The sequence below is a fragment of the Pseudochaenichthys georgianus genome, unplaced genomic scaffold (genome assembly GCF_902827115.2).
Source record: "Pseudochaenichthys georgianus unplaced genomic scaffold, fPseGeo1.2 scaffold_570_arrow_ctg1, whole genome shotgun sequence".
Lineage (NCBI taxonomy): Eukaryota > Metazoa > Chordata > Actinopteri > Perciformes > Channichthyidae > Pseudochaenichthys > Pseudochaenichthys georgianus.
The window spans coordinates 1-23,591 of NW_027263131.1; the positions used below are offsets into that span (position 1 = coordinate 1).

At 41.3% G+C, this 23,591-nt stretch overlaps 3 protein-coding genes across 3 annotated transcripts; 1 reads left to right on the forward strand and 2 right to left on the reverse strand.

Annotated features, from left to right (window-relative positions):
* Positions 1-6: 6 nt before the first annotated feature.
* On the reverse strand, positions 7-1,541 carry LOC117443261 (tripartite motif-containing protein 16-like). Its single transcript, XM_034079232.2, has one exon. It carries the CDS (start codon positions 1,539-1,541, stop codon positions 9-11), a length of 1,533 nt encoding a protein of 510 aa, XP_033935123.2. The 3' UTR covers positions 7-8.
* Positions 1,542-1,608: 67 nt separating this feature from the next.
* On the forward strand, positions 1,609-23,400 carry LOC117443262 (uncharacterized). Its single transcript, XM_034079233.2, has 25 exons — positions 1,609-1,626; positions 1,963-2,131; positions 3,267-3,329; positions 3,430-3,492; positions 4,923-4,997; positions 5,081-5,113; positions 5,198-5,239; positions 5,313-5,375; positions 5,544-5,606; positions 5,691-5,753; positions 5,929-5,991; positions 13,096-13,158; positions 13,246-13,308; positions 17,908-17,970; positions 18,071-18,133; positions 19,538-19,612; positions 19,696-19,728; positions 19,813-19,854; positions 19,928-19,990; positions 20,158-20,220; positions 20,305-20,367; positions 20,543-20,605; positions 20,823-20,885; positions 21,316-21,444; positions 22,103-23,400. Exons 1-25 carry the CDS (start codon positions 1,609-1,611, stop codon positions 22,381-22,383), a joined length of 1,842 nt encoding a protein of 613 aa, XP_033935124.2. The 3' UTR covers positions 22,384-23,400.
* LOC139433524 (tripartite motif-containing protein 16-like) lies at positions 14,047-16,427 on the reverse strand. Its single transcript, XM_071202563.1, has one exon. It carries the CDS (start codon positions 16,342-16,344, stop codon positions 14,704-14,706), a length of 1,641 nt encoding a protein of 546 aa, XP_071058664.1. The 5' UTR covers positions 16,345-16,427; the 3' UTR covers positions 14,047-14,703.
* Positions 23,401-23,591: the final 191 nt, after the last annotated feature.

The following is a 23,591-nucleotide window of genomic DNA, read 5'->3' on the forward strand; positions in this document are numbered from 1 at the left end:
ACTTCAGGCTATTTCAGTTTACAAAACTCAGCAGTGTCTCCATATGCATAAAGCCAAACCCCAGCATGCAGCGGCTGAGTGAACGTGGTCTGCACTCTGTGGAGGAGAGTCGTGGTTTCAGAGACGCTGTAGAAGGACAGAACACCTGCTCTGTGATCCAGGTACACTCCTACTCTGGAGGACAGAGGACCTGAGACGGAAGTGAGGATTCTGTTGTAACGAAAGGAATAACTGTTTTGGCTACAAATTAACGCCCAAGATTTGTCAGTGTTTCCAAATGCATCCCCTGCTCTGCTGATATTCTTGTATGCGACTGCAACACGAACTGTTCCCCCTCTCCACTCCACCTCCCAGTAACAACGTCCAGTCAGACTCTCTCTACTCAGGACCTGAGCATAATTAGTGAACCTGTCTGGGTGACTGGAATAAGACTGTTGTTGTTTCATGAATGTTGCTTTTCTGCTCCCCTCAGATAATAACAGCTGTGTGTCTGCCGTGTTTGGATCCAGAGTGATCTCCTGTGAACATGTGAAGAACCCAGCTCTGGAGGCGGGCTCTGCTGCTGACAGTAAAACATCCACTTCAGTCGGTGAGACGTGTGTCCACTCCTCTCGCAGGACGTCCTGTAGTTTGTCTCTGAGTGCTGACAGGGCCGCCGTCACGTCCTCAAAGTAGCTCAGAGGACGGATGTTGGTGCTGGAGGAGTGTGTAGCTTCACTGAGGGGGGCTGGCAGTGAGGAGGGGGAGGGGTAGCTGAGCAGGAACTGGTTGTGGTCCTCTGTGTGAGACAGCAGCTCCAGCTCAGCGTCTCTCCTCTTCAGCTCAGAGATCTCCTGCTCCAGCTTCTCCTGGAGCTCTCTGACTCCACTCACTTCTCTCTCCTGCTGGGATCTGAGCTGCTGCTTCACGTCAGAGCTTCTCTTCTGCACGAGACGGATCAGCTCAGTGAACGTCTCCTCGCTGTCCTCCACTGCTTTGTCAGCAGAGCCGTTGACGGCCTCCACCTCCCGCTGAAGCCGCTTCACCTCCTTCTCTCCGTCCTGGATCCTCTGCTGGATGTTCAGTCGACTCCCCTCTAGCTCTCTCTGCCTCTCAGTCCTCTCTGTTGCCGCTGACACCGTGTCGTGGCCTTGTGTTCGTCCACAGAGCAGACTATAACAGATGCTCTGCTGATCAGTGCGGCAGAACAGCTTCTTCACCTCGTCGTGACGAGAGCAGATGTTCTCCTGGAGCTCCTTGGAGGGCTCCACCAGCTTGTGTTTCTTTAATGGAGCTGCGTCATAATGAGGCTGGAGGTGTTGGTCACAGTAAGGAGGCCACCACACTGCAGACAGGAACTTACAGGCTCTCAGCTTCCTCCCAGTGCAGACATCACAGGCCACGTCGTCAGCTCCAGCATAGCAGAGGTCAGCAGGAGCAGCTGGGAGTCCAGTCTTCTTCAGCTCCTCCACTAAAGCTGCTAGCATGGTGTTCTTCAGCAGCACAGGCCTCGGTGTGAAGCTCTGCCCTGCCCTGAGGACAGCTGTGGGTCTCCATTTCATCCGTCTCCGTCCCCGAAGCCTTTTTAATTACACTTCAGAACAGTTAGCTTGTGTCCCAACAGGAATAATGCCAACGGATCCTTCAGTTAGATCCGACAGATGGAACAAGAGAAGTTTCCCGCTCCAGCTGAACTCCTCTCTGCGCCATTTCCCCTCTCAGTAGCAGCGATGTGGTCTGAGTTTCACTTTCCTGAGGAACTGAAAACTATGTGAGCTGAACAGTGCCTTTGTGTGTGTGGGTGTTGTGTGTGTGTGTGTGTGCTGTTGTGTGTGTTGTGTGACTGTGGTGTTGTGTGTTGTGTGTGTGTGTGTGTGTGTGTTGTGTGCTGTTTGCTGTGAGCAGTGACTGTGGCCTATCAGCTCTTGTGCATTTACCCACGTGTTGGTTACACCCCTCCTTTCCTCAGTGTGGATCTGATAGGGAAGGAACCAGAGAAGTTACAGAGTTGGAGCTGGACTGTGTCTGAGAGCAGGAAGAAGGAGCGAGGGCTCATCCCAGGAGGACGAGCCGGACACTCTGAACTGTTTCCTCAATGTACAAACGGAGCCTCGCTCACAACCTGCTCTACTTTTGAAAACAGTCTTCAGCTGTAACATATCTCTTTTAAAATCAGGCTTTCGTAGCACACTCAGGGTGTAAGAAGTACTCAGATATTCTACTAAAGCAAAAGTAGAAATACTACAGGGTAAAAAATACTCTGTTACAAGTAAAAGTACAAAAGCATTGGTATCAAAATATACTTAAAAGTACCAAAAGTTAAAGAACTCCTTATTATGACCCTTTTCAGAATCGTATATATATATAATATAATGATTATTGATGTGTTTTATCACAGTTAGTAAATGTAGAGCTCATTGTAATAACTGTATGTCCGGCTGCTGGATATCCTAACCTAGAGATATCTGTCAAAGTGTAATTAATAATTGATTTATGTTTTGAATGATCTATTAATCTATATCTAACTAAAAGCTGTCAAATAAATGCAGTGGAGTACAAAGTACAATACTGTCTTCTAAAATGTAGTGCAGTCGAAGTATAAAGCAGCATAAACTGAGACGTATTGGGATAAGAAAATAGTTAAAGTACCAAAAGTAAAAGTACTTACTGTGCCCAATGTCCCATTTTAGAATCATTTTGAATTACTGGATTCTTTCATTTTGTTTACGTTAATGTGTTCATCACAGCTGTTAAAAGTGGAGCAACCTTTACTTAAAGGTGGGGTAGGTACGTTTCAGAAACCGGCTCGAGATACACTTTTTGTTATATTCCGTGGAATGCTCTAAACATCCCGATAGCAATGAATATCTGAAGTGCTTTGACAAAAATCCATAATAAAATTTCATCTGTAGAAGCCGTAATACTGTAGAAAGTACAAACGGATTGGATGGCCTACCTGCCTGTCAGCCTTCGATCGGGGCACAAATTTACCTCGTGCCCTCATTGGTCATGTGCGCGTTCGTGTGTGTTGGAGGAGGGGCTCTGTAAGGAAGTGGCAGATTTTCTCCGGTTGTGTATTTTCAAATTCTAGCGATCTCGAGCCGGTTTCTCAAACTTACCTACCCCACCTTTAATATATTGCTGCTGGATATCTTAACCTTAATTATATATCACTGTTTATTCATATGTTGTTTAAGATATACATTATTTAACCTACAAAAATGCAGATTTATTATCGTAAAATGTATTTCTTTTGAACTGTTTTTGAACTGATTATGTGTTTTCAGTTCACTCTGGTCAACTTTTCTACATAAAGAACAAACTGATAGACGACCACTACAAGAGTACAGGTAGATATATTTACATTCACATTTCTCGTGATCATTAAGTTACTGACGAGTTGACACTTAGCCTAATTATAGGTATACATATAAATGTTTTGTTCTGCAGCTCTGGAGGGGAGACTGAGATCCACGGAGACGAAGCTGCGACAGCTGGAAAACCACACTGCAGGTAAACATCATCAACTCTTCAATGTAAGTTTTAGTTTTAAGAAATACCATTTTAGTTTTATTGTACTATCCAATTAGGCTTCCTAATAATTATTTTTAAACATTCTGATTGGTTTGGTTAAAAGGTTATCTTCAGTTTTGAATACAGAAAAGCGCTGTTAGAGGGTTTGATTATATACGTTTTTCAGATATTTTAGTAGAAACTCTGAATATGGAACTCCAGAAACCCAAGAGCTTTGATATAACCAATATATATGAGGTAAAGTGGAATGGTGGTGGTGGTATCGACGAATATCTGATGTTATTTTCCAGAGTCCTCTCCTGCTGATGTTCAGGTGTACTATCAGTATGTAGAGCCTCTACTTTAAAGAGTCCTCTCCTGCTGATTGTTCAGGTGTATATCAGTATGTAGTGGTCTCTACTTTAAAGAGTCCTCTCCTGCTGATGTTTTCAGGTGTATATCAGTATTTGTCGTGTCTCTACTTTAAAGAGTCCTCTCCTGCTGTTGTTCAGCTGTATATCAGTATGTAGTGTCTCTACTTTAAAGAGTTCCTCTCCTGCTGATGTTTCAGGTGTATATCAGTATGTAGGTCCTATTTTAAAGAGTCCTCTCCTGCTGATGTGCAGGTGTATGTCAGGTATGTAGTTGTCTCTACTTTAAAGAGTCCTCTCCTGCTGATGTTCAGGTGTATATCAGTATGTAGTTGTCTCTACTTTAAAGAGTCCTCTCCTGCTGATGTTCAGGTGTATATCAGTATGTAGTGTCTCTACTTTAAAGAGTCCTCTCCTGCTGATGTTCAGATGTATATCAGTATGTAGTGTCTCCTACTTTAAAGAGTCCTCTCCTGCTGATGTGCAGGTGGTATATCAGTACGTAGTGTCTCCACTTTAAAGAGTCCTCTCCTGCTGATGTTCAGGTTGTATATCAGTATGTAGTGTCCTCTACTTTAAAGAGTCCTCTCCTGCTGATGTTCAGGTGTATATCAGTATGTAGTGTCTCTACTTTAAAGAGTCCTCTCCTGCTGATGTTCAGGTGTATATCAGTATGTAGTGTCTCTACTTTAAAGAGTCCTCTCCTACTGATGTTCAGGTGTATATCAGTATGTAGTGTCTCTACTGGGACATGTCTTCATGCTCTAATGTTCAAAAAGCTCTTTATTTTTCTCATACTGCCTGTGCTGCAGCACCTCTTTTCACCCTCTGTCTGAAACCAGAGCCCAGTTTTCCCTGATTGGTTAGCTGGCTGGCTCTGTTGTGATTGGTCAACCGCTTAGAGATGTCCCGCCCCTTAGCCTATCACGTACAATGTGTTGGAGAGCTAGCCAATAGATGTGCAAGTGTTGCATAGTATTACATATGTTCTAAGTATGTGTTGTCTGTGTGGATATCAGTTTGAATAAAAAGTTAAAAAACGTATTTCTGTCCATCCAGTTGAGCTGTCAGGTTTAAATCTGAGACTGAACGTCAATGAGGGGCAGGTAGAAGAGCTGAGGACACATAACACAGGTGACCTCAGATATATCATATACATATATTTGTTTTTTATTCTTATTTTATAATGTGACGTCTTGTGTGTTTTTCTGTTTCAGACAGACTATCAGCAGCTGTGATGGAGACTGAAGGTAACATCATCTCCTTATGCTAAATCTCTTTTAAGATTTGTGTGCTGTCAACATAAGATAATGAGTTATTTTAACCTGCTTCAGCTCACAGCTTTGACCTCTCTGCTCTGAGAAATGAAACTAAAGGTAAATATTTATATCTATTAACAACAAAACTTTAACAGTGAGAATAAAACCGCTAGATTTAACTTTTTTTCAGTCTTAGAGACACGGCTAACTGAGGCTGGCAGTCGGATGATGAAGATACAGACGGAAAGTTCAGGTAATTTACTTACATCATTCATCAGTATTAGATATTAGAATGCTGGAAACTAGTTTGTGATTTGAAACCCGTTTTTAATTTATTGACAACATTTCATTTAGTTAGAAGAAGAAAAATAAGTTTGAACCAGAAAATAAATGTGCTTATGATTTTAATTTGTATTTTCAGTTCTGTCCGTTCAACTTTCCTTGATGGAGTCCAGACTGACGGACAGATACAACGGCACCTCAGGTAGAGTTATATTTACTTTTCATTAACACAAGTCTTGTTTTCTTAGTTATTAATTAATCGGATATTCACTGTGTTTATCTTTAGAGTTGGAGGTCAGACTGGGTGTCGGTGAGAAACAGCTGGAAGATCTGAAGACAGAAAACACAGGTAACTATTACATTCATACAGATTCATTATTACGTTGGAGTGGAGTCAATATATTTTTGCTAAAGAGAAAGAGAACCATTAAGTGATTAATAAAAGTGAAACTGCAGAGGACCCGACACTTTTCCCTGAGGAACTCCTGTATAAACATAATGAACCCAAACATTTTTTTCTTTAGGGTTGGAGGTCAGACTGAGTGTCAATGAGAAACTGCTGGAAGATCTGAAGACAGAAAACACAGGTAACATGTCAAACTAACTCTAAATAAATCAGATTCTGTGAAGTTGAAATTTGTATTCATGGTTTGGCAATCACATACTTCGACTGAATCAAAGTAGTTGACATACAGACAAACATCAGGACTCCTACTGTAATCAAGTAAAACAAATCTAAAAATAAGTAAACTATCAGTTTGCTGTGTTTTGTCCAACTCTTTGTCCCTCTAACTGTTTTCTGATTTTCAGATTTTAGCTTCAGACTGAATGAAACTGATGACAGTCTACATCAGCTCAGAAACACCAACTCAGGTTTGGACTCAACTTCTTCACAACCAAATATTTATCCTTGGTTTTAACTAGTAAATATCAACGTTATGAAACAATTAAGAAAGATTAAGCTATTCATTATTAAGTTACATTACATTACATTACATGTCACTTGTATGTAAGTCGCTTTTATCCAAAGCGACTTACATACATTCAGTACTGTGGGCAGTCCCCACAGCAGCAATTTGGGGTGAAGTGTCTCAGGGACACAACGACATGCTGACTGCAGTGGGACTCGAACTTGCTATCATCTGATTTGAGGATCAGCGCACTAATCCACTGAGCCACACCCTCCCTTAAGTCATTTTTGGATGTAAAAAGTTTGACCAATTCTAAAACAAATGCCTTGTTTTTTCTATAATTGATGATGTTGTTATGAAAATCATTTTATCATTGATTTTTCTTCCTCCAGGTGAGCTGAAGGTGGCGTTCTCAGCCGGTTTGACTGATTCAGGATCAGTCGGACCTTTCAACGAGGAGAGGACGCTGATTTTCTCGAAAACAATCACCAACATCGGCCAGGCCTACAACCAGACAGCAGGTAAACCACATCGCTTTAAAGACCTGATCGTTATGTAAAGAACAACACATGTTCATTTCTATACAGTGGTTCAGAGCTTCTAACTTTATTATTTATACAGCACCTTTCACACAGGTTACTAGAGTTCACTGCTGACTGACAAGCCTAATATAAGACAAAGTAACCGATAAGACAAAAATAATGTAGTAATACAATTTATAGTAAAAGAAAAAATCTTGAAATAACAATACAACATCAAATAAAATGTTCAACTAAAATACTAATAAATAGAGAAATTTAAAATAACATTTGAGGAGAGAATTCAATTTTAAACTGAAATACAATAAGGTATTTTAATAATGTAAATATCTAAAGCTGCCTCACCAAAGGTTTAAGTCCTTAAAGGCAAGGCAAGTTTATTTAGACGGCACCTTTCAACACAAGGCAATTCAAAGTGCTTTACAGAAATGAAAAAGAAAAGAAAGATATTATAAAATGGCATTTAATAACACTCATTAAAAAGCAGAGATAATAAAACATGAATAACAAAGGTACAACAAGAAAAGTCTTCAGACCGTGATCCTGATAGAACATGTACAATAAAGCTTAAAGGAATACGGAAAATCTAAAACCGTCTCTCCTCCTTGTGTGTTAACGTCAAACTGCTTTGTTTCTCAGGTGTGTTTACGGCTCCGGTCAGAGGACTTTACTTCTTCAGCTTCACGGCTGCAGATTACCTGAAGGGTTACATGGGTCTCTACCTGTACAAAAACGACCGGCCAATCATCTTCAACCTGGAGCTGAACGACCATGGTGGCTACGCTTCAACGTCCAATGGCATCGCTCTGCAGCTGGACGAGGGAGACATCGTTCGCCTCAGTCTGCCGGCGAGCTACCGACTCTACGACGACTCCCGAAACTTCAGCATCTTCTCCGGCTTCCTGCTGTTCCCACTCTGACAGAACAGACCCAGGATCAGGGCACGAGTGAGACATCTTCTCAGGAAATAAACTATCCTTTCAGGTACTTCACCGGAGCTGGAAGACTGGACTTTTTATTTTGGTAGAGACTTCCTATGGTTGCAACAAGGATGGACTAACTTCTGAAGATCCCAGGAAAATAATCATGTTACATTTATGAAGCTAATACAAGTTCATAAACACAGAAAAATCTTAATTAGTCTTTTTTTGTTGAACTTTTACCTGTTTGTTTAATAGGGAAAAAGTTAGTTTCACCTCAATCTGTCCCCAAATGTGGACCCCCACTTAAAGGTCCCATTTCTACTGATCATAATTCCATTGTTGAGGTCTACTAGAATAGATTTACATTGTTCAATGTTCCAAAATCTCATTGGTTTCTCACAGCATCTCTGTATAGTCTGTGTATTCACTCTCTGTCCTACACGGCTTATTGGAGCTCCTGCCCCCCCCCTCCCCTGTGAGCCCAGTGGCCGTCTGCGAAACAGAGCGAAACACAGCCTGAACACACACACACACCCAGCCTCGCCTCCATTTGGACCAATCCACGGACTTAACGTAACGGCTCTGCGGACGTAACGTAACGGCTCCACGGATTGGTCCATTTGGACCAATCCACGGAGGGGTCGTCGTTACGTCACTTGGTTCCTGGAAGAAAAAAATTGAAAAAGATAAATCTCCAACGAGGCGTTCTGGGGCAGCACAGACAGGTATTTTCTGTGTTGGAGTTTTACTCACTACAGGGTGCACTTTGAGGGTTTGTGACTCTGCAGACCGTTCACATGCAGAAAAAGCTACATAACAACAAGGGATCGGGTACTAACCAGAAAAGCATGACATGGGACCTTTAAATTCCCTTTAGTGTTTGCTTCCTGTCTGTCTTCTTCTGCTGTCCCCTTTAGTGTTTACTTCCTGTCTGTCTTCTTCTGCTGTTCCCTTTAGTGTTTACTTCCTGTCTGTCTTCTTCTGCTGTTCCCTTTAGTGTTTACTTCCTGTCTGTCTTCTTCTGCTGTTCCCTTTAGTGTTGACTTCCTGTCTGTCTTCTTCTGCTGTTCCCTTTAGTGTTTACTTCCTGTCTGTCTTATTCTGCTGTTCCCTTTAGTGTTTACTTCCTGTCTGTCTTCTTCTGCTGTTCTCTTTAGTGTTTACTTCCTGTCTGTGTTCTTCTGCTGTTCCCTTTAGTGTTTACTTCCTGTCTGTCTTCTTCTACTGTTCCCTTTAGTGTTTACTTCCTGTCTTCTTCTGCTGTTCCCTTTAGTGTTTACTTCCTGTCTGTTTTATTCTGCTGTTCCCTTTAGTGTTTACTTCCTGTCTGTTTTATTCTGCTGTTCCCTTTAGTGTTTACTTACTTCCTGTCTTCTTCTGCTGTTCCCTTTAGTGTTTACTTCCTGTCTTCTTCTGCTGTTCCCTTTAGTGTTTACTTCCTGTCTGTTTTATTCTGCTGTTCCCTTTAGTGTTTACTTCCTGTCTGTCTTCTTCTGCTGTTCCCTTTAGTGTTTACTTCCTGTCTGTTTTATTCTGCTGTTCCCTTTAGTGTTTACTTCCTGTCTGTCTTCTGCTGTTCCCTTTAGTGTTTACTTCCTGTCTGTCTTCTTCTGCTGTTCTCTTTAGTGTTTACTTCCTGTCTGTCTTCTTCTGCTGTTCCCTTTAGTGTTTACTTCCTGTCTGTCTTCTTCTGCTGTTCCCTTTAGTGTTTACTTCCTGTCTGTCTTCTTCTGCTGTTCCCTTTAGTGTTTACTTCCTGTCTGTCTTCTGCTGTTCCCTTTAGTGTTTACTTCCTGTCTGTCTTCTTCTGCTGTTCCCTTTAGTGTTTACTTCCTGTCTGTCTTCTGCTGTTCCCTTTAGTGTTTACTTCCTGTCTGTCTTCTGCTGTTCCCTTTAGTGTTTACCTCCTGTCTGTCTTCTTCTGCTGTTCCCTTTAGTGTTTACTTCCTGTCTGTCTTCTTCTGCTGTTCCCTTTAGTGTTTACCTCCTGTCTGTCTTCTTCTGCTGTTCCCTTTAGTGTTTACCTCCTGTCTGTCTTCTTCTGCTGTTCCCTTTAGTGTTTACTTCCTGCCTCTCTTCTTCTGCTGTTCCCTTTAGTGTTTACTTCCTGTCTGTCTTCTTCTGCCATTCCCTTTAGTGTTTACTTCCTGTCTGTCTTCTGCTGTTCCCTTTAGTGTTTACCTCCTGTCTGTCTTCTTCTGCTGTTCCCTTTAGTGTTTACTTCCTGTCTGTCTTCTTCTGCTGTTCCCTTTAGTGTTTACCTCCTGTCTGTCTTCTTCTGCTGTTCCCTTTAGTGTTTGCTTCCTGTCTGTCTTCTTCTGCTGTTCCCTTTAGTGTTTACTTCCTGTCTTCTGCTGTTCCCTTTAGTGTTTACTTCCTGTCTGTGTTCTTCTGCTGTTCCCTTTAGTGTTTACTTCCTGTCTGTCTTCTTCTGCTGTTCCATTTAGTGTTTACTTCCTGTATTCTTCTGCTGTTCCCTTTAGTGTTTACTTCCTGTCTGTCTTCTTCTACTGTTCCCTTTAGTGTTTACTTCCTGTCTTCTTCTGCTGTTCCCTTTAGTGTTTACTTCCTGTCTGTCTTCTTCTACTGTTCCCTTTAGTGTTTACTTCCTGTCTTCTTCTGCTGTTCCCTTTAGTGTTTACTTCCTGTCTGCCTTCTTCTGCTGTTCCCTTTAGTGTTTACTTCCTGTCTGCCTTCTTCTGCTGTTCCCTTTAGTGTTTACTTCCTGTCTGTCTTCTTCTGCTGTTCCCTTTAGTGTTTACTTCCTGTCTGTCTTCTTCTGCTGTTCCCTTTAGTGTTTACTTCCTGTCTGCCTTCTTCTGCTGTTCCCTTTAGTGTTTACTTCCTGTCTTCTTCTGCTGTTCCCTTTAGTGTTTACTTCCTGTTTTTTTCTGCTGTTCCCTTTAATGTTTACTTCCTGTCTGTCGACCAATCAGAATCAAGCATTTGACTAAGCCGTGTAATAACAAAAGTTAACCTTCATAAAAACACAAACCTCTTAAGTCTCAAACTTTTATTACATATTGACAAAAAAACATTTGACCTGTTTGTATGTTAGTGAAAAAGTTTCACCCCAAATGTAAACCCAACAAGCCCTAAAAGTGTTTCTCTAACAACAATTAGAAAAAAAAAATCCATGATTTTGGAAAAACATGGTGGTCAGTGTGAGAAGAAGAAAGAGCCAGTCAGTGTTCAGCAGTCTGACCGGTAAGATGCAACATCAACACAATAAATACAAACTATAAATCGTACTTGAATTCAGCGTTTAAGGTTCAAGTGAATTCAGGAAAGGAAATGTACATCAAACTGTGATAAAAACATCTCGTATTGCTGTTTGCTCCTTTGAAAAGTCTCTACAGTCTAACATCAATGTTTCTACAACAATAATCCAAACGATGGGAATGAAAAAGGAAAAATGTCCACGATTCAGTCGCAGAAATGTCTTTAAAAAACAACTCGATAAAAACGTCAGTTTCTAAAAAACTTTAAAGTGATTCGACGTGTCCTTTAAGACCAGAGAGATTCTTGCATACCAATACAAAAAGGAATAAAAAGCCCAGACGAAAAACAAAATGGCTTCAGATCCTTCATCTGTGGCGACGAGGAGGTAAGGAGAAGAGGAAGAGCATTAGAAGAAGGAGGAGGAGGAGAGGAAATGTTAAAGTGAGGAAGAATCGATGAAGTTGTTTTGTTCCGTTATGTTTTAGTAGATTTCCAGCACTGTATGTTGCATGTCTTTATTTGATTGTATTTACTTGTTTAAAATGAAATGTGTCTTTCGGTTGACTTACAACATCTGTCCAGGGACTACAGATGGAAAATAGACTCTTGGCTAACATTTGATTAATGTGCACTGTCCCTGTTAAATAAATGAATAAATAAAGAAGAGGCAAAGAAATGAGAAAAATGATAATATAAGGAATACAAGTTGAGCGAAAAGCTAAATGGCTTCAGATCATTCATCGGTGAGGATGAGGAGGAAGTAGGGGCTAAAGGAGGAGGAAGACTGAGGGAAGAGAAGTAGGAGACAGAAGCTGCATCCCACTTAAATGGAATCCTTGCGTCCTTTCCCTGCGACTAGTCCCTCCCACCAGGGAAGCACGCTGCATCGTCCAATCAGTGAGCGATACACAGTAAGGGGGCGGGGCGAGTGTCTGAGGATTTCACTGGAGGATGGTCTGGTAGTTCCTCGATTATCGCTCCTCCGTTATCGCTCCTCCGTTATCACTCCTCGATCCTCCGGCACAAATACGGCCACTGGGACGGTAGTCAAGATGGCGCAGACAAATCAACTTCCGGTGACACCGAGCCCGAGGAGCGAGGAAATAAAAAATAACCGAAGAGAGATGCACCCATAGAAGAAGAGAGGAAGCAGAATATAGGGAAAGAAAAATGGGAACAAGTATTAGGAAGAATAGGTAGTGAAGATGATGAAGAGTAGGCGATGAAGAGTAGTGTTCAGTTGTTGATCCTCCTGTTCACGGCCTGCAGCAGCAGAAGAGAATATTCCTCCAGCAGAGCGGCCATCTTCTCCCCCCCAACGCCCCCCAACCCCCCCTCTACCGCGGCGAGCGGCAGACAGTCAAGCTCCGCCCTCATGGTCTGGAAGGCTTCTGATAGGACGACGGCCATCTGCTGCTGGTGGGGGGCGGGGCCATCGCAGGAGGAGCCTCTCACCTGGAGGAGAGAGAGACAGGTGAGAATCAAGAGTGAACATAATAATATATGCAGAACTAAAATCGAGTAGGATTGTTTTTTTTTAGTCATCGAAAAAAGAATTCTGGAGTTGCAGGTCATTGATGAATGTGGATTGAGGATTAAGATAAAACTAATTTAACCCAATTAATAACTTTATTCGAATTCAGGGTTTTGTTTGAGGATTATTCTTTCCTTTATTGATTTTTTTATTTAGGGTAATTACATCATAAAATAATACAGACATTCAAAGCTTTATTTTCCATCTGGCAAATCCTATAGACTAGGGGTTCCCAACCTTTTTCCCCAAGAGCCCCCCCAAACGACTCCTGTTGGAAGTTGCCCCCCCCCCCCCACACACACAAGGGTGGGGGGGGGGGGGCAACAGCGGTAATTAAAGTTTAAAAGTCTATGCTACAACTACTGTCACAAACTGGATGAATGTGAAGTATATTGTTAAAGGAGGATGAGAGCGTAATCAAGGAGCGCTATTGGAGCGACTTTGATGGTTATTGGACTCAGGATTAACTCATTTGGATTCCCGCTGTATGAAGAAATTAAAGGACGGCGGAAGTGGAAACAATTCACATTTTTTGTTTCTGATTCGTTTTGTGTTTTTTCAGTTCAGTCTGTTCAACGTTCCTTAATTGGTTCCAGATTGACAGACATCTACACCAATACTACAGGTAGAGCTATAATAAAATGACAAAATGAATTAACACAAATTATAATTAGTTATTAATGAATCAGATATGTACTATTGTTGTCTTCAGAGTTGGGGCTCAGACTGGGTGTCAGTGAGAAACAGCTGGAAGATCGAAAGATAGAAAACACAGGTAACACTCTGAAGTTAAAACTAACTAAACTGTAGGTTTATAAAAATGAATACTACAATATAAATATATTAACTATGACATTCTTGAAGTATTGAAATTTATTTGTCATTTTTTTAGCTAAAAGAAAATGAAAAGAGTTTTCAGACTGGAACTTTAAAGAACCCATCATGGATCCCTGAGGAACTCCTTTATTAACAAATTATTGGGAACCTCAGACATATAAAGGTTATCCCCTGACCGGAGGGGGGGCGAGATTAACTTGAGCAATAACAGTTAATGGCGAGTACGGAAAATAAAACGAACAAGCAGTAGCGCTGAGCAAAGTGACTAGGACGTGACCACACACTCAAAACAGAGAAGAACCAGTTAAGCACCAGAAAGCACGGATCTTGAACCCTTGGTGGTTCTCGGAATATTTTATATAAAATTGTGTTTTCTATTTAACTTATTGTACTATGAATATTTTTGTAATCATGCATGGTATTTTTATTGAATTAACCTTTTTTTTTATTATCTCATACCCAGTAGTACCCCAACGTACCCCTGGGGGTCCGCGTACCCCCATTTGAGAATCACTGAGCTGAGAGGTTCACGTTTTTCTGAACAAAAATTAGAACATCTGAATGTATTGAAATGTTCTTAACCCTACAGATAAATACAATACTTTAAAATTCAAATATCTTGTTTCAGAACAAGAATTTAGAGATATTTTTATAATAAAAAAACAAAAGACTGAGATTTTCACTTTTGTTCCTCTTTGATCTTTTATTAACAAGAAAAACCCCAAACATTACATTTTTTACAGACATGTCAATGTGGCACTCATCGCACATCTTGAAAATAGAAACACAATTTATTACAAACTCAACCTGTTAGATTTTATTTTGTATGACTTTTCTTTATATTAGTTTTATTTCCTTTCCAAACTGTCATGTATGCATTCAACACTTTGAGACTAAGTAAAAAAAAAAGGCCTTTAGAATAAAATATCTACAATGAAAGAAGCTCTGGTGCTTTCTCTCTTAAGACTCATGCTTTACAAGAGAAACAACAACATACAAATACATCAATATCGATATTTAACAAATATTTAGAGCAAAGTTTACATTTCCATGCAGAGAAATATGAGTTGAGGTGAACAGAAATCCTCCTGAGCAGTGACAGCCTCCATGGCTACACAGACACAGGAAGGAGCGCCGCCTGAAGAAACTCCAGCATCTACAGAACAACTCGTGAGAAGACGTTAAAGCAAGTCCCATCATGTTTGATTGACAGCTGATCTCTGTGCAGTGAAGACATGAACACTCAGCTCTCAGCAACAATGATGGACACACAGTGAGTTTAAGAAGTAGAAGAGTTCCTCAAATGACTTCAGGCTATTTCAGTTTACAAAACTCAGCTGTGGCTCCACCATGCATAAAGCCAAACCCCAGCATGCAGCGGCTGAGTGAACGTGGTCTGCACTCTGTGGAGGAGAGTCGTGGTTTCAGAGACGCTGTAGAAGGACAGAACACCTGCTCTGTGATCCAGGTACACTCCTACTCTGGAGGACAGAGGACCTGAGACGGAAGTGAGGATTCTGTTGTAACGAAAGGAATAACTGTTTTGGCTACAAATTAACGCCCAAGATTTGTCAGTGTTTCCAAATGCACCCCCTGCTCTGCTGATATTCTTGTATGCGACTGCAACACGAACTGTTCCCCCTCTCCACTCCACCTCCCAGTAACAACGTCCAGTCAGACTCTCTCTACTCAGGACCTGAGCATAATTAGTGAATCTGTCTGAGTGACTGGAATAAGGCTGTTGTTGTTCCATGAATGTTGCTTTTCTGCCCCCCTCAGATAATAACAGCTGTGTGTCTGCTGTGTTTGGATCCAGAGTGATCTCCTGTGAACATGTGAAGAACCCAGCTCTGGAGGCGGGCTCTGCTGCTGACAGTAAAACATCCACTTCAGTCGATGAGACGTGTGTCCACTCCTCTCGCAGGACGTCCTGTAGTTTGTCTCTGAGTGCTGACAGGGCCGCCGTCACGTCCTCAAAGTAGCTCAGAGGACGGATGTTGGTGCTGGAGGAGTGTGTAGCTTCACTGAGGGGGGCTGGCAGTGAGGGGTAGCTGAGCAGGAACTGGTTGTGGTCCTCTGTGTGAGACAGCAGCTCCAGCTCAGCGTCTCTCCTCTTCAGCTCAGAGATCTCCTGCTCCAGCTTCTCCTGGAGCTCTCTGACTCCACTCACTTCTCTCTCCTGCTGGGATCTGAGCTGCTGCTTCACGTCAGAGCTTCTCTTCTGCACGAGACGGATCAGCTCAGTGAACGTCTCCTCGCTGTCCTCCACTGCTTTGTCAGCAGAGCCATTGACGGCCTGCACCTCCCGCTGAAGCCGCTTCACCTCCTTCTCTCCGTCCTGGATCCTCTGCTGGATGTTCAGTCGACTCCCCTCTAGCTCTCTCTGCCTCTCAGTCCTCTCTGTTGCCGCTGACACCGTGTCGTGGCCTTTGTGTTCGTCCACAGAGCAGATATAACAGATGCTCTGCTGATCAGTGCGGCAGAACAGCTTCTTCACCTCGTCGTGACGAGAGCAGATGTTCTCCTGGAGCTCCTTGGAGGGCTCCACCAGCTTGTGTTTCTTTAATGGAGCTGCGTCATAATGAGGCTGGAGGTGTTGGTCACAGTAAGAGGCCACACACTGCAGACAGGACTTACAGGCTCTCAGCTTCCTCCCAGTGCAGACATCACAGGCCACGTCGTCAGCTCCAGCATAGCAGAGGTCAGCAGGAGCAGCTGGGAGTCCAGTCTTCTTCAGCTCCTCCACTAAAGCTGCTAGCATGGTGTTCTTCAGCAGCACAGGCCTCGGTGTGAAGCTCTGCCTGCACTGAGGGCAGCTGTGGATCTCCTTCTCATCCTCTCCGTCCCAGAAGCCTTTAATACACTTCATACAGTAGCTATGTCCACAGGTAGTGGTCACCGGATCCTTCAGTAGATCCAGACAGATGGAACAAGAGAAAGTTTCCCGCTCCAGCTGAACTCCTCTCTGCGCCATTTCACCTCTCAGTAGCAGCGAGTGTCTGAGTTTCACTTCCTGAGAACTGAAACTATGTGAGCTGAACAGTGTGTGTGTGTGTGTGTGTGTGTGTGTGTGTGTGTGTGTGTGTGTGTGTGTGTGTGTGTGTGAGCAGTGAATGTGGCCTATCAGCTCTTGTGCTTTACCCACGTGTTGGTTACACCCCTCCTCTTCCTCAGTGTGGATCTGAAGGGGAGGAACCAGGAAGTACAGAGTGGAGCTGGCTGTGTCTGAGAGCAGGAAGAAGAGCGAGGGCTCATCACCTTCTCGATTGCACAAACTACACTGTAAACATTCTGACTCGTTCCAGGAGGACGGGCAGACACTCTGAACTGTTTCCTCATGTACAAACGGAGCCTCGCTCACAACCTGCTCTACATTTGAAAACAGTCTTCAGCTGTAAAATATCTCTTTTAAAATCAGGCTTTCGTAGCACACTCATGGTGTAAGAAGTACTCAGATATTCTACTAAAGCAAAAGTAGAAATACTACAGGGTAAAAAATACTCTGTTACAAGTAAAAGTACAAAAGCATTGGTATCAAAATATACTTAAAAGTACCAAAAGTTAAAGAACTCCTTATTATGACCCTTTTCAGAATCGTATATATATATATATATAATATAATGATTATTGATATGTTTTATCACAGTTAGTAAATGTAGAGCTCATTGTAATAACTGTATGTCCGGCTGCTGGATATCCTAACCTAGAGATATCTGTCAAAGTGTAATTAATAATTGATTTATGTTTTGAATGATCTATTAATCTATATCTAACTAAAAGCTGTCAAATAAATGCAGTGGAGTACAAAGTACAATACTGTCTTCTAAAATGTAGTGCAGTCGAAGTATAAAGCAGCATAAACTGAGACGTATTGGGATAAGAAAATAGTTAAAGTACCAAAAGTAAAAGTACTTACTGTGCCCAATGTCCCATTTTAGAATCATTTTGAATTACTGGATTCTTTCATTTTGTTTACGTTAATGTGTTCATCACAGCTGTTAAAAGTGGAGCAACCTTTACTTAAAGGTGGGGTAGGTACGTTTCAGAAACCGGCTCGAGATACACTTTTTGTTATATTCCGTGGAATGCTCTAAACATCCCGATAGCAATGAATATCTGAAGTGCTTTGACAAAAAATCCATAATAAAATTTCATCTGTAGAAGCCGTAATACTGTAGAAAGTACAAACGGATTGGATGGCCTACCTGCCTGTCAGCCTTCGATCGGGGCACAAATTTACCTCGTGCCCTCATTGGTCATGTGCGCGTTCGTGTGTGTTGGAGGAGGGGCTCTGTAAGGAAGTGGCAGATTTTCTCCGGTTGTGTATTTTCAAATTCTAGCGATCTCGAGCCGGTTTCTCAAACTTACCTACCCCACCTTTAATATATTGCTGCTGGATATCTTAACCTATAATTATATATCACTGTTTATTCATATGTTGTTTAAGATATACATTATTTAACCTACAAAAATGCAGATTTATTATCGTAAAATGTATTTCTTTTGAACTGTTTTTGAACTGATTATGTGTTTTCAGTTCACTCTGGTCAACTTTTCTACATAAAGAACAAACTGATAGACGACCACTACAAGAGTACAGGTAGATATATTTACATTCACATTTCTCGTGATCATTAAGTTACTGACGAGTTGACACTTAGCCTAATTATAGGTATACATATAAATGTTTTGTTCTGCAGCTCTGGAGGGGAGACTGAGATCCACGGAGACGAAGCTGCGACAGCTGGAAAACCACACTGCAGGTAACATCATCAACTCTTCAATGTAAGTTTTAGTTTTAAGAAATAACATTTTAGTTTTATTGTACTATCCAATTAGCTTCCTAATAATTTATTTTTAAACATTCTGATTGGTTTGGTAAAAGGTTATCTTCAGTTTGAATACAGAAAAGCGCTGTTAGAGGGTTTGATTATATACGTTTTTCAGATATTTTAGTAGAAACTCTGAATATGGAACTCCAGAAACCCAAGAGCTTTGGATATAACCAATATATATGAGGTAAAGTGGATGGTGGTGGGTATCGACGAATATCTGATGTTATTTAAAGAGTCCTCTCCTGCTGATGTTCAGGTGTATATCAGTATGTAGTGTCTCTACTTTAAAGAGTCCTCTCCTGCTGATGTTCAGGTGTATATCAGTATGTAGTGTCTCTACTTTAAAGAGTCCTCTCCTGCTGTTGTTCAGCTGTATATCAGTATGTAGTGTCTCTACTTTAAAGAGTCCTCTCCTGCTGATGTTCAGGTGTATATCAGTATGTAGTGTCTCTATTTTAAAGAGTCCTCTCCTGCTGATGTGCAGGTGTATGTCAGTATGTAGTGTCTCTACTTTAAAGAGTCCTCTCCTGCTGATGTTCAGGTGTATATCAGTATGTAGTGTCTCTACTTTAAAGAGTCCTCTCCTGCTGATGTTCAGGTGTATATCAGTATGTAGTGTCTCTACTTTAAAGAGTCCTCTCCTGCTGATGTTCAGATGTATATCAGTATGTAGTGTCTCTACTTTAAAGAGTCCTCTCCTGCTGATGTGCAGGTGTATATCAGTACGTAGTGTCTCCACTTTAAAGAGTCCTCTCCTGCTGATGTTCAGGTGTATATCAGTATGTAGTGTCTCTACTTTAAAGAGTCCTCTCCTGCTGATGTTCAGGTGTATATCAGTATGTAGTGTCTCTACTTTAAAGAGTCCTCTCCTGCTGATGTTCAGGTGTATATCAGTATGTAGTGTCTCTACTTTAAAGAGTCCTCTCCTGCTGATGTTCAGGTGTATATCAGTATGTAGTGTCTCTACTTTAAAGAGTCCTCTCCTGCTGATGTTCAGGTGTATATCAGTATGTAGTGTCTCTACATGTCTCCATGCTTTAATTTTCAAAAAGCTCTTTATTTTTCTCATACTGCCTGTGCTGCAGCACCTCTTTTCACCCTCTGTCTGAAACCAGAGCCCAGTTTTCCCTGATTGGTTAGCTGGCTGGCTCTGTTGTGATTGGTCATCCGCTTAGAGATGTCCCGCCCCTTAGCCTATCACGTACAATGTGTTGGAGAGCTAGCCAATAGATGTGCAAGTGTTGCATAGTATTACATATGTTCTAAGTATGTGTTGTCTGTGTGGATATCAGTTTGAATAAAAAGTTAAAAAACGTATTTCTGTCCATCCAGTTGAGCTGTCAGGTTTAAATCTGAGACTGAACGTCAATGAGGGGCAGGTAGAAGAGCTGAGGACACATAACACAGGTGACCTCAGATATATCATATACATATATTTGTTTTTTATTCTTATTTTATAATGTGACGTCTTGTGTGTTTTTCTGTTTCAGACAGACTATCAGCAGCTGTGATGGAGACTGAAGGTAACATCATCTCCTTATGCTAAATCTCTTTTAAGATTTGTGTGCTGTCAACATAAGATAATGAGTTATTTTAACCTGCTTCAGCTCACAGCTTTGACCTCTCTGCTCTGAGAAATGAAACTAAAGGTAAATATTTATATCTATTAACAACAAAACTTTAACAGTGAGAATAAAACCGCTAGATTTAACTTTTTTTCAGTCTTAGAGATACGGCTAACTGAGGCTGGCAGTCGGATGATGAAGATACAGACGGAAAGTTCAGGTAATTTACTTACATCATTCATCAGTATTAGATATTAGAATGCTGGAAACTAGTTTGTGATTTGAAACCCGTTTTAATTTATTGACAACATTTCATTTAGTTAGAAGAAGAAAAATAAGTTTGAACCAGAAAATAAATGTGCTTATGATTTTAATTTGTATTTTCAGTTCTGTCCGTTCAACTTTCCTTGATGGAGTCCAGACTGACGGACAGATACAACGGCACCTCAGGTAGAGTTATATTTACTTTTCATTAACACAAGTCTTGTTTTCTTAGTTATTAATTAATCGGATATTCACTGTGTTTATCTTTAGAGTTGGAGGTCAGACTGGGTGTCGGTGAGAAACAGCTGGAAGATCTGAAGACAGAAAACACAGGTAACTATTAAATTCATACAGATTCATTATTACGTTGGAGTTGAGTAAATATATTTTTGCTAAAGAGAAAGAGAACCATTAAGTGATTAATAAAAGTGAAACTGCAGAGGACCCAACACTTTTCCCTGAGGAACTCCTGTATAAACATAATGAACCCAAACATTTTTTTCTTTAGGGTTGGAGGTCAGACTGAGCGTCAATGAGAAACTGCTGGAAGATCTGAAGACAGAAAACACAGGTAACATGTCAAACTAACTCTAAATAAATCAGATTCTGTGAAGTTGAAATTTGTATTCATGGTTTGGCAATCACATACTTCGAGTGAATCAAAGACATACAGACAAACATCAGGACTCCTACTGTTATCAAGCAAAACAAATCTAAAAATAAGTAAACTATCAGTTTGCTGTGTTTTGTCCAACTCTTTGTCCCTCTAACTGTTTTCTGATTTTCAGATTTTAGCTTCAGACTGAATGAAACTGATGACAGTCTACATCAGCTCAGAAACACCAACTCAGGTTTGGACTCAACTTCTTCACAACCAAATATTTATCCTTGGTTTTAACTAGTAAATATCAATGTTATGAAACAATTAAGAAAGATTAAGCTATTCATAATTAAGTTACATTACATTACATTACATGTCACTTGTATGTAAGTCGCTTTTATCCAAAGCGACTTACATACATTCAGTACTGTGGGCAGTCCCCACAGGAGCAATTTGGGGTGAAGTGTCTCAGGGACACAACGACATGCTGACTGCAGTGGGACTCGAACTTGCTATCATCTGATTTGAGGATCAGTGCCCTAATCCACTGAGCCACACCCTCCCTTAAGTCATTTTTGGATGTAAAAAGTTTGACCAATTCTAAAACAAATGCCTTGTTTTTTCTATAATTGATGATGTTGTTATGAAAATCATTTTATCATTGATTTTTCTTCCTCCAGGTGAGCTGAAGGTGGCGTTCTCAGCCGGTTTGACTGATTCAGGATCAGTCGGACCTTTCAACGAGGAGAGGACGCTGATTTTCTCGAAAACAATCACCAACATCGGCCAGGCCTACAACCAGACAGCAGGTAAACCACATCGCTTTAAAGACCTGATCGTTATGTAAAGAACAACACATGTTCATTTCTATACAGTCTGTGGTTCAGAGCTTCTAACTTTATTTATACAGCACCTTTCACACAGGTTACTAGAGTTCACTGCTGACTGACAAGCCTAATATAAGACAAAGTAACCGATAAGACAAAAATAATGTAGTAATACAATTTATAGTCAAAGAAAAAATCTTGAAATAACAATACAACATCAAATAAAATGTTCAACTAAAATACTAATAAATAGAGAAATTTAAAATAACATTTGAGGAGAGAATTCAATTTGAAACTGAAATACAATAAGGTATTTTAATAATGTAAATATCTAAAGCTGCCTCACCAAAGGTTTAAGTCCTTAAAGGCAAGGCAAGTTTATTTAGACGGCACCTTTCAACACAAGGCAATTCAAAGTGCTTTACAGAAATGAAAAAGAAAAGAAAGATATTATAAAATGGCATTTAATAACACTCATTAAAAAGCAGAGATAATAAAACATGAATAACAAAGGTACAACAAGAAAAGTCTTCAGACCGTGATCCTGATAGAACATGTACAATAAAGCTTAAAGGAATACGGAAAATCTAAAACCGTCTCTCCTCCTTGTGTGTTAACGTCAAACTGCTTTGTTTCTCAGGTGTGTTTACGGCTCCGGTCAGAGGACTTTACTTCTTCAGCTTCACGGCTGCAGATTACCTGAAGGGTTACATGGGTCTCTACCTGTACAAAAACGACCGGCCAATCATCTTCAACCTGGAGCTGAACGACCATGGTGGCTACGCTTCAACGTCCAATGGCATCGCTCTGCAGCTGGACGAGGGAGACATCGTTCGCCTCAGTCTGCCGGCGAGCTACCGACTCTACGACGACTCCCGAAACTTCAGCATCTTCTCTGGCTTCCTGCTGTTCCCACTCTGACAGAACAGACCCAGGATCAGGGCACGAGTGAGACATCTTCTCAGGAAATAAACTATCCTTTCAGGTACTTCACCGGAGCTGGAAGACTGGACTTTTTATTTTGGTAGAGACTTCCTATGGTTGCAACAAGGATGGACTAACTTCTGAAGATCCCAGGAAAATAATCATGTTACATTTATGAAGCTAATACAAGTTCATAAACACAGAAAAATCTTAATTAGTCTTTTTTTGTTGAACTTTTACCTGTTTGTTTAATAGGGAAAAAGTTAGTTTCACCTCAATCTGTCCCCAAATGTGGACCCCCACTTAAAGGTCCCATTTCTACTGATCATAATTCCATTGTTGAGGTCTACTCAAATAGATTTATATTGTGCAATTTTCCAAAATCTCATTGGTTTCTCACAGCATCTCTGTATAGTCTGTGTATTCACTCTCTGTCCTACACGGCTTATTGGAGCTCCTGCCCCCCCCCTCCCCTGTGAGCCCAGTGGCCGTCTGCGAAACAGAGCGAAACACAGCCTGAACACACACACACACCCAGCCTCGCCTCCATTTGGACCAATCCACGGACTTAACGTAACGGCTCTGCGGACGTAACGTAACGGCTCCACGGATTGGTCCATTTGGACCAATCCACGGAGGGGTCGTCGTTACGTCACTTGGTTCCTGGAAGAAAAAAATTGAAAAAGATAAATCTCCAACGAGGCGTTCTGGGGCAGCACAGACAGGTATTTTCTGTGTTGGAGTTTTACTCACTACAGGGTGCACTTTGAGGGTTTGTGACTCTGCAGACCGTTCACATGCAGAAAAAGCTACATAACAACAAGGGATCGGGTACTAACCAGAAAAGCATGACATGGGACCTTTAAATTCCCTTTAGTGTTTACTTCCTGCCTCTCTTCTCCTGCTGTTCCCTTTAGTGTTTACTTCCTGTCTGTCTTCTTCTGCTGTTCCCTTTAGTGTTTACTTCCTGTCTGTCTTCTTCTGCTGTTCCCTTTAGTGTTTACTTCCTGTCTGTCTTCTTCTGCTGTTCCCTTTAGTGTTGACTTCCTGTCTGTCTTCTTCTGCTGTTCCCTTTAGTGTTTACTTCCTGTCTGTCTTCTTCTGCTGTTCCCTTTAGTGTTTACTTCCTGTCTGTCTTCTTCTGCTGTTCTCTTTAGTGTTTACTTCCTGTCTGTGTTCTTCTGCTGTTCCCTTTAGTGTTTACT

What these genes read in the sequence shown, in the direction of transcription:
- LOC139433524 (XM_071202563.1), bottom strand. Translation starts at nt 16,344, where the DNA reads ATGGCGCAGAGAGGAGTTCAGCTGGAGCGGGAAACTTTCTCTTGTTCC.
- LOC117443261 (XM_034079232.2), bottom strand. Translation starts at nt 1,541, where the DNA reads ATGAAATGGAGACCCACAGCTGTCCTCAGGGCAGGGCAGAGCTTCACA.
- LOC117443262 (XM_034079233.2), top strand. An exon ending in GCTGAGGACACATAACACAG is followed by an intron (nt 4,998 to 5,080) that starts GTGACCTCAGAT and finishes TTTCTGTTTCAG; the next exon opens with ACAGACTATCAGCAGCTGTG. An exon ending in TCTGAGAAATGAAACTAAAG is followed by an intron (nt 5,240 to 5,312) that starts GTAAATATTTAT and finishes ACTTTTTTTCAG; the next exon opens with TCTTAGAGACACGGCTAACT.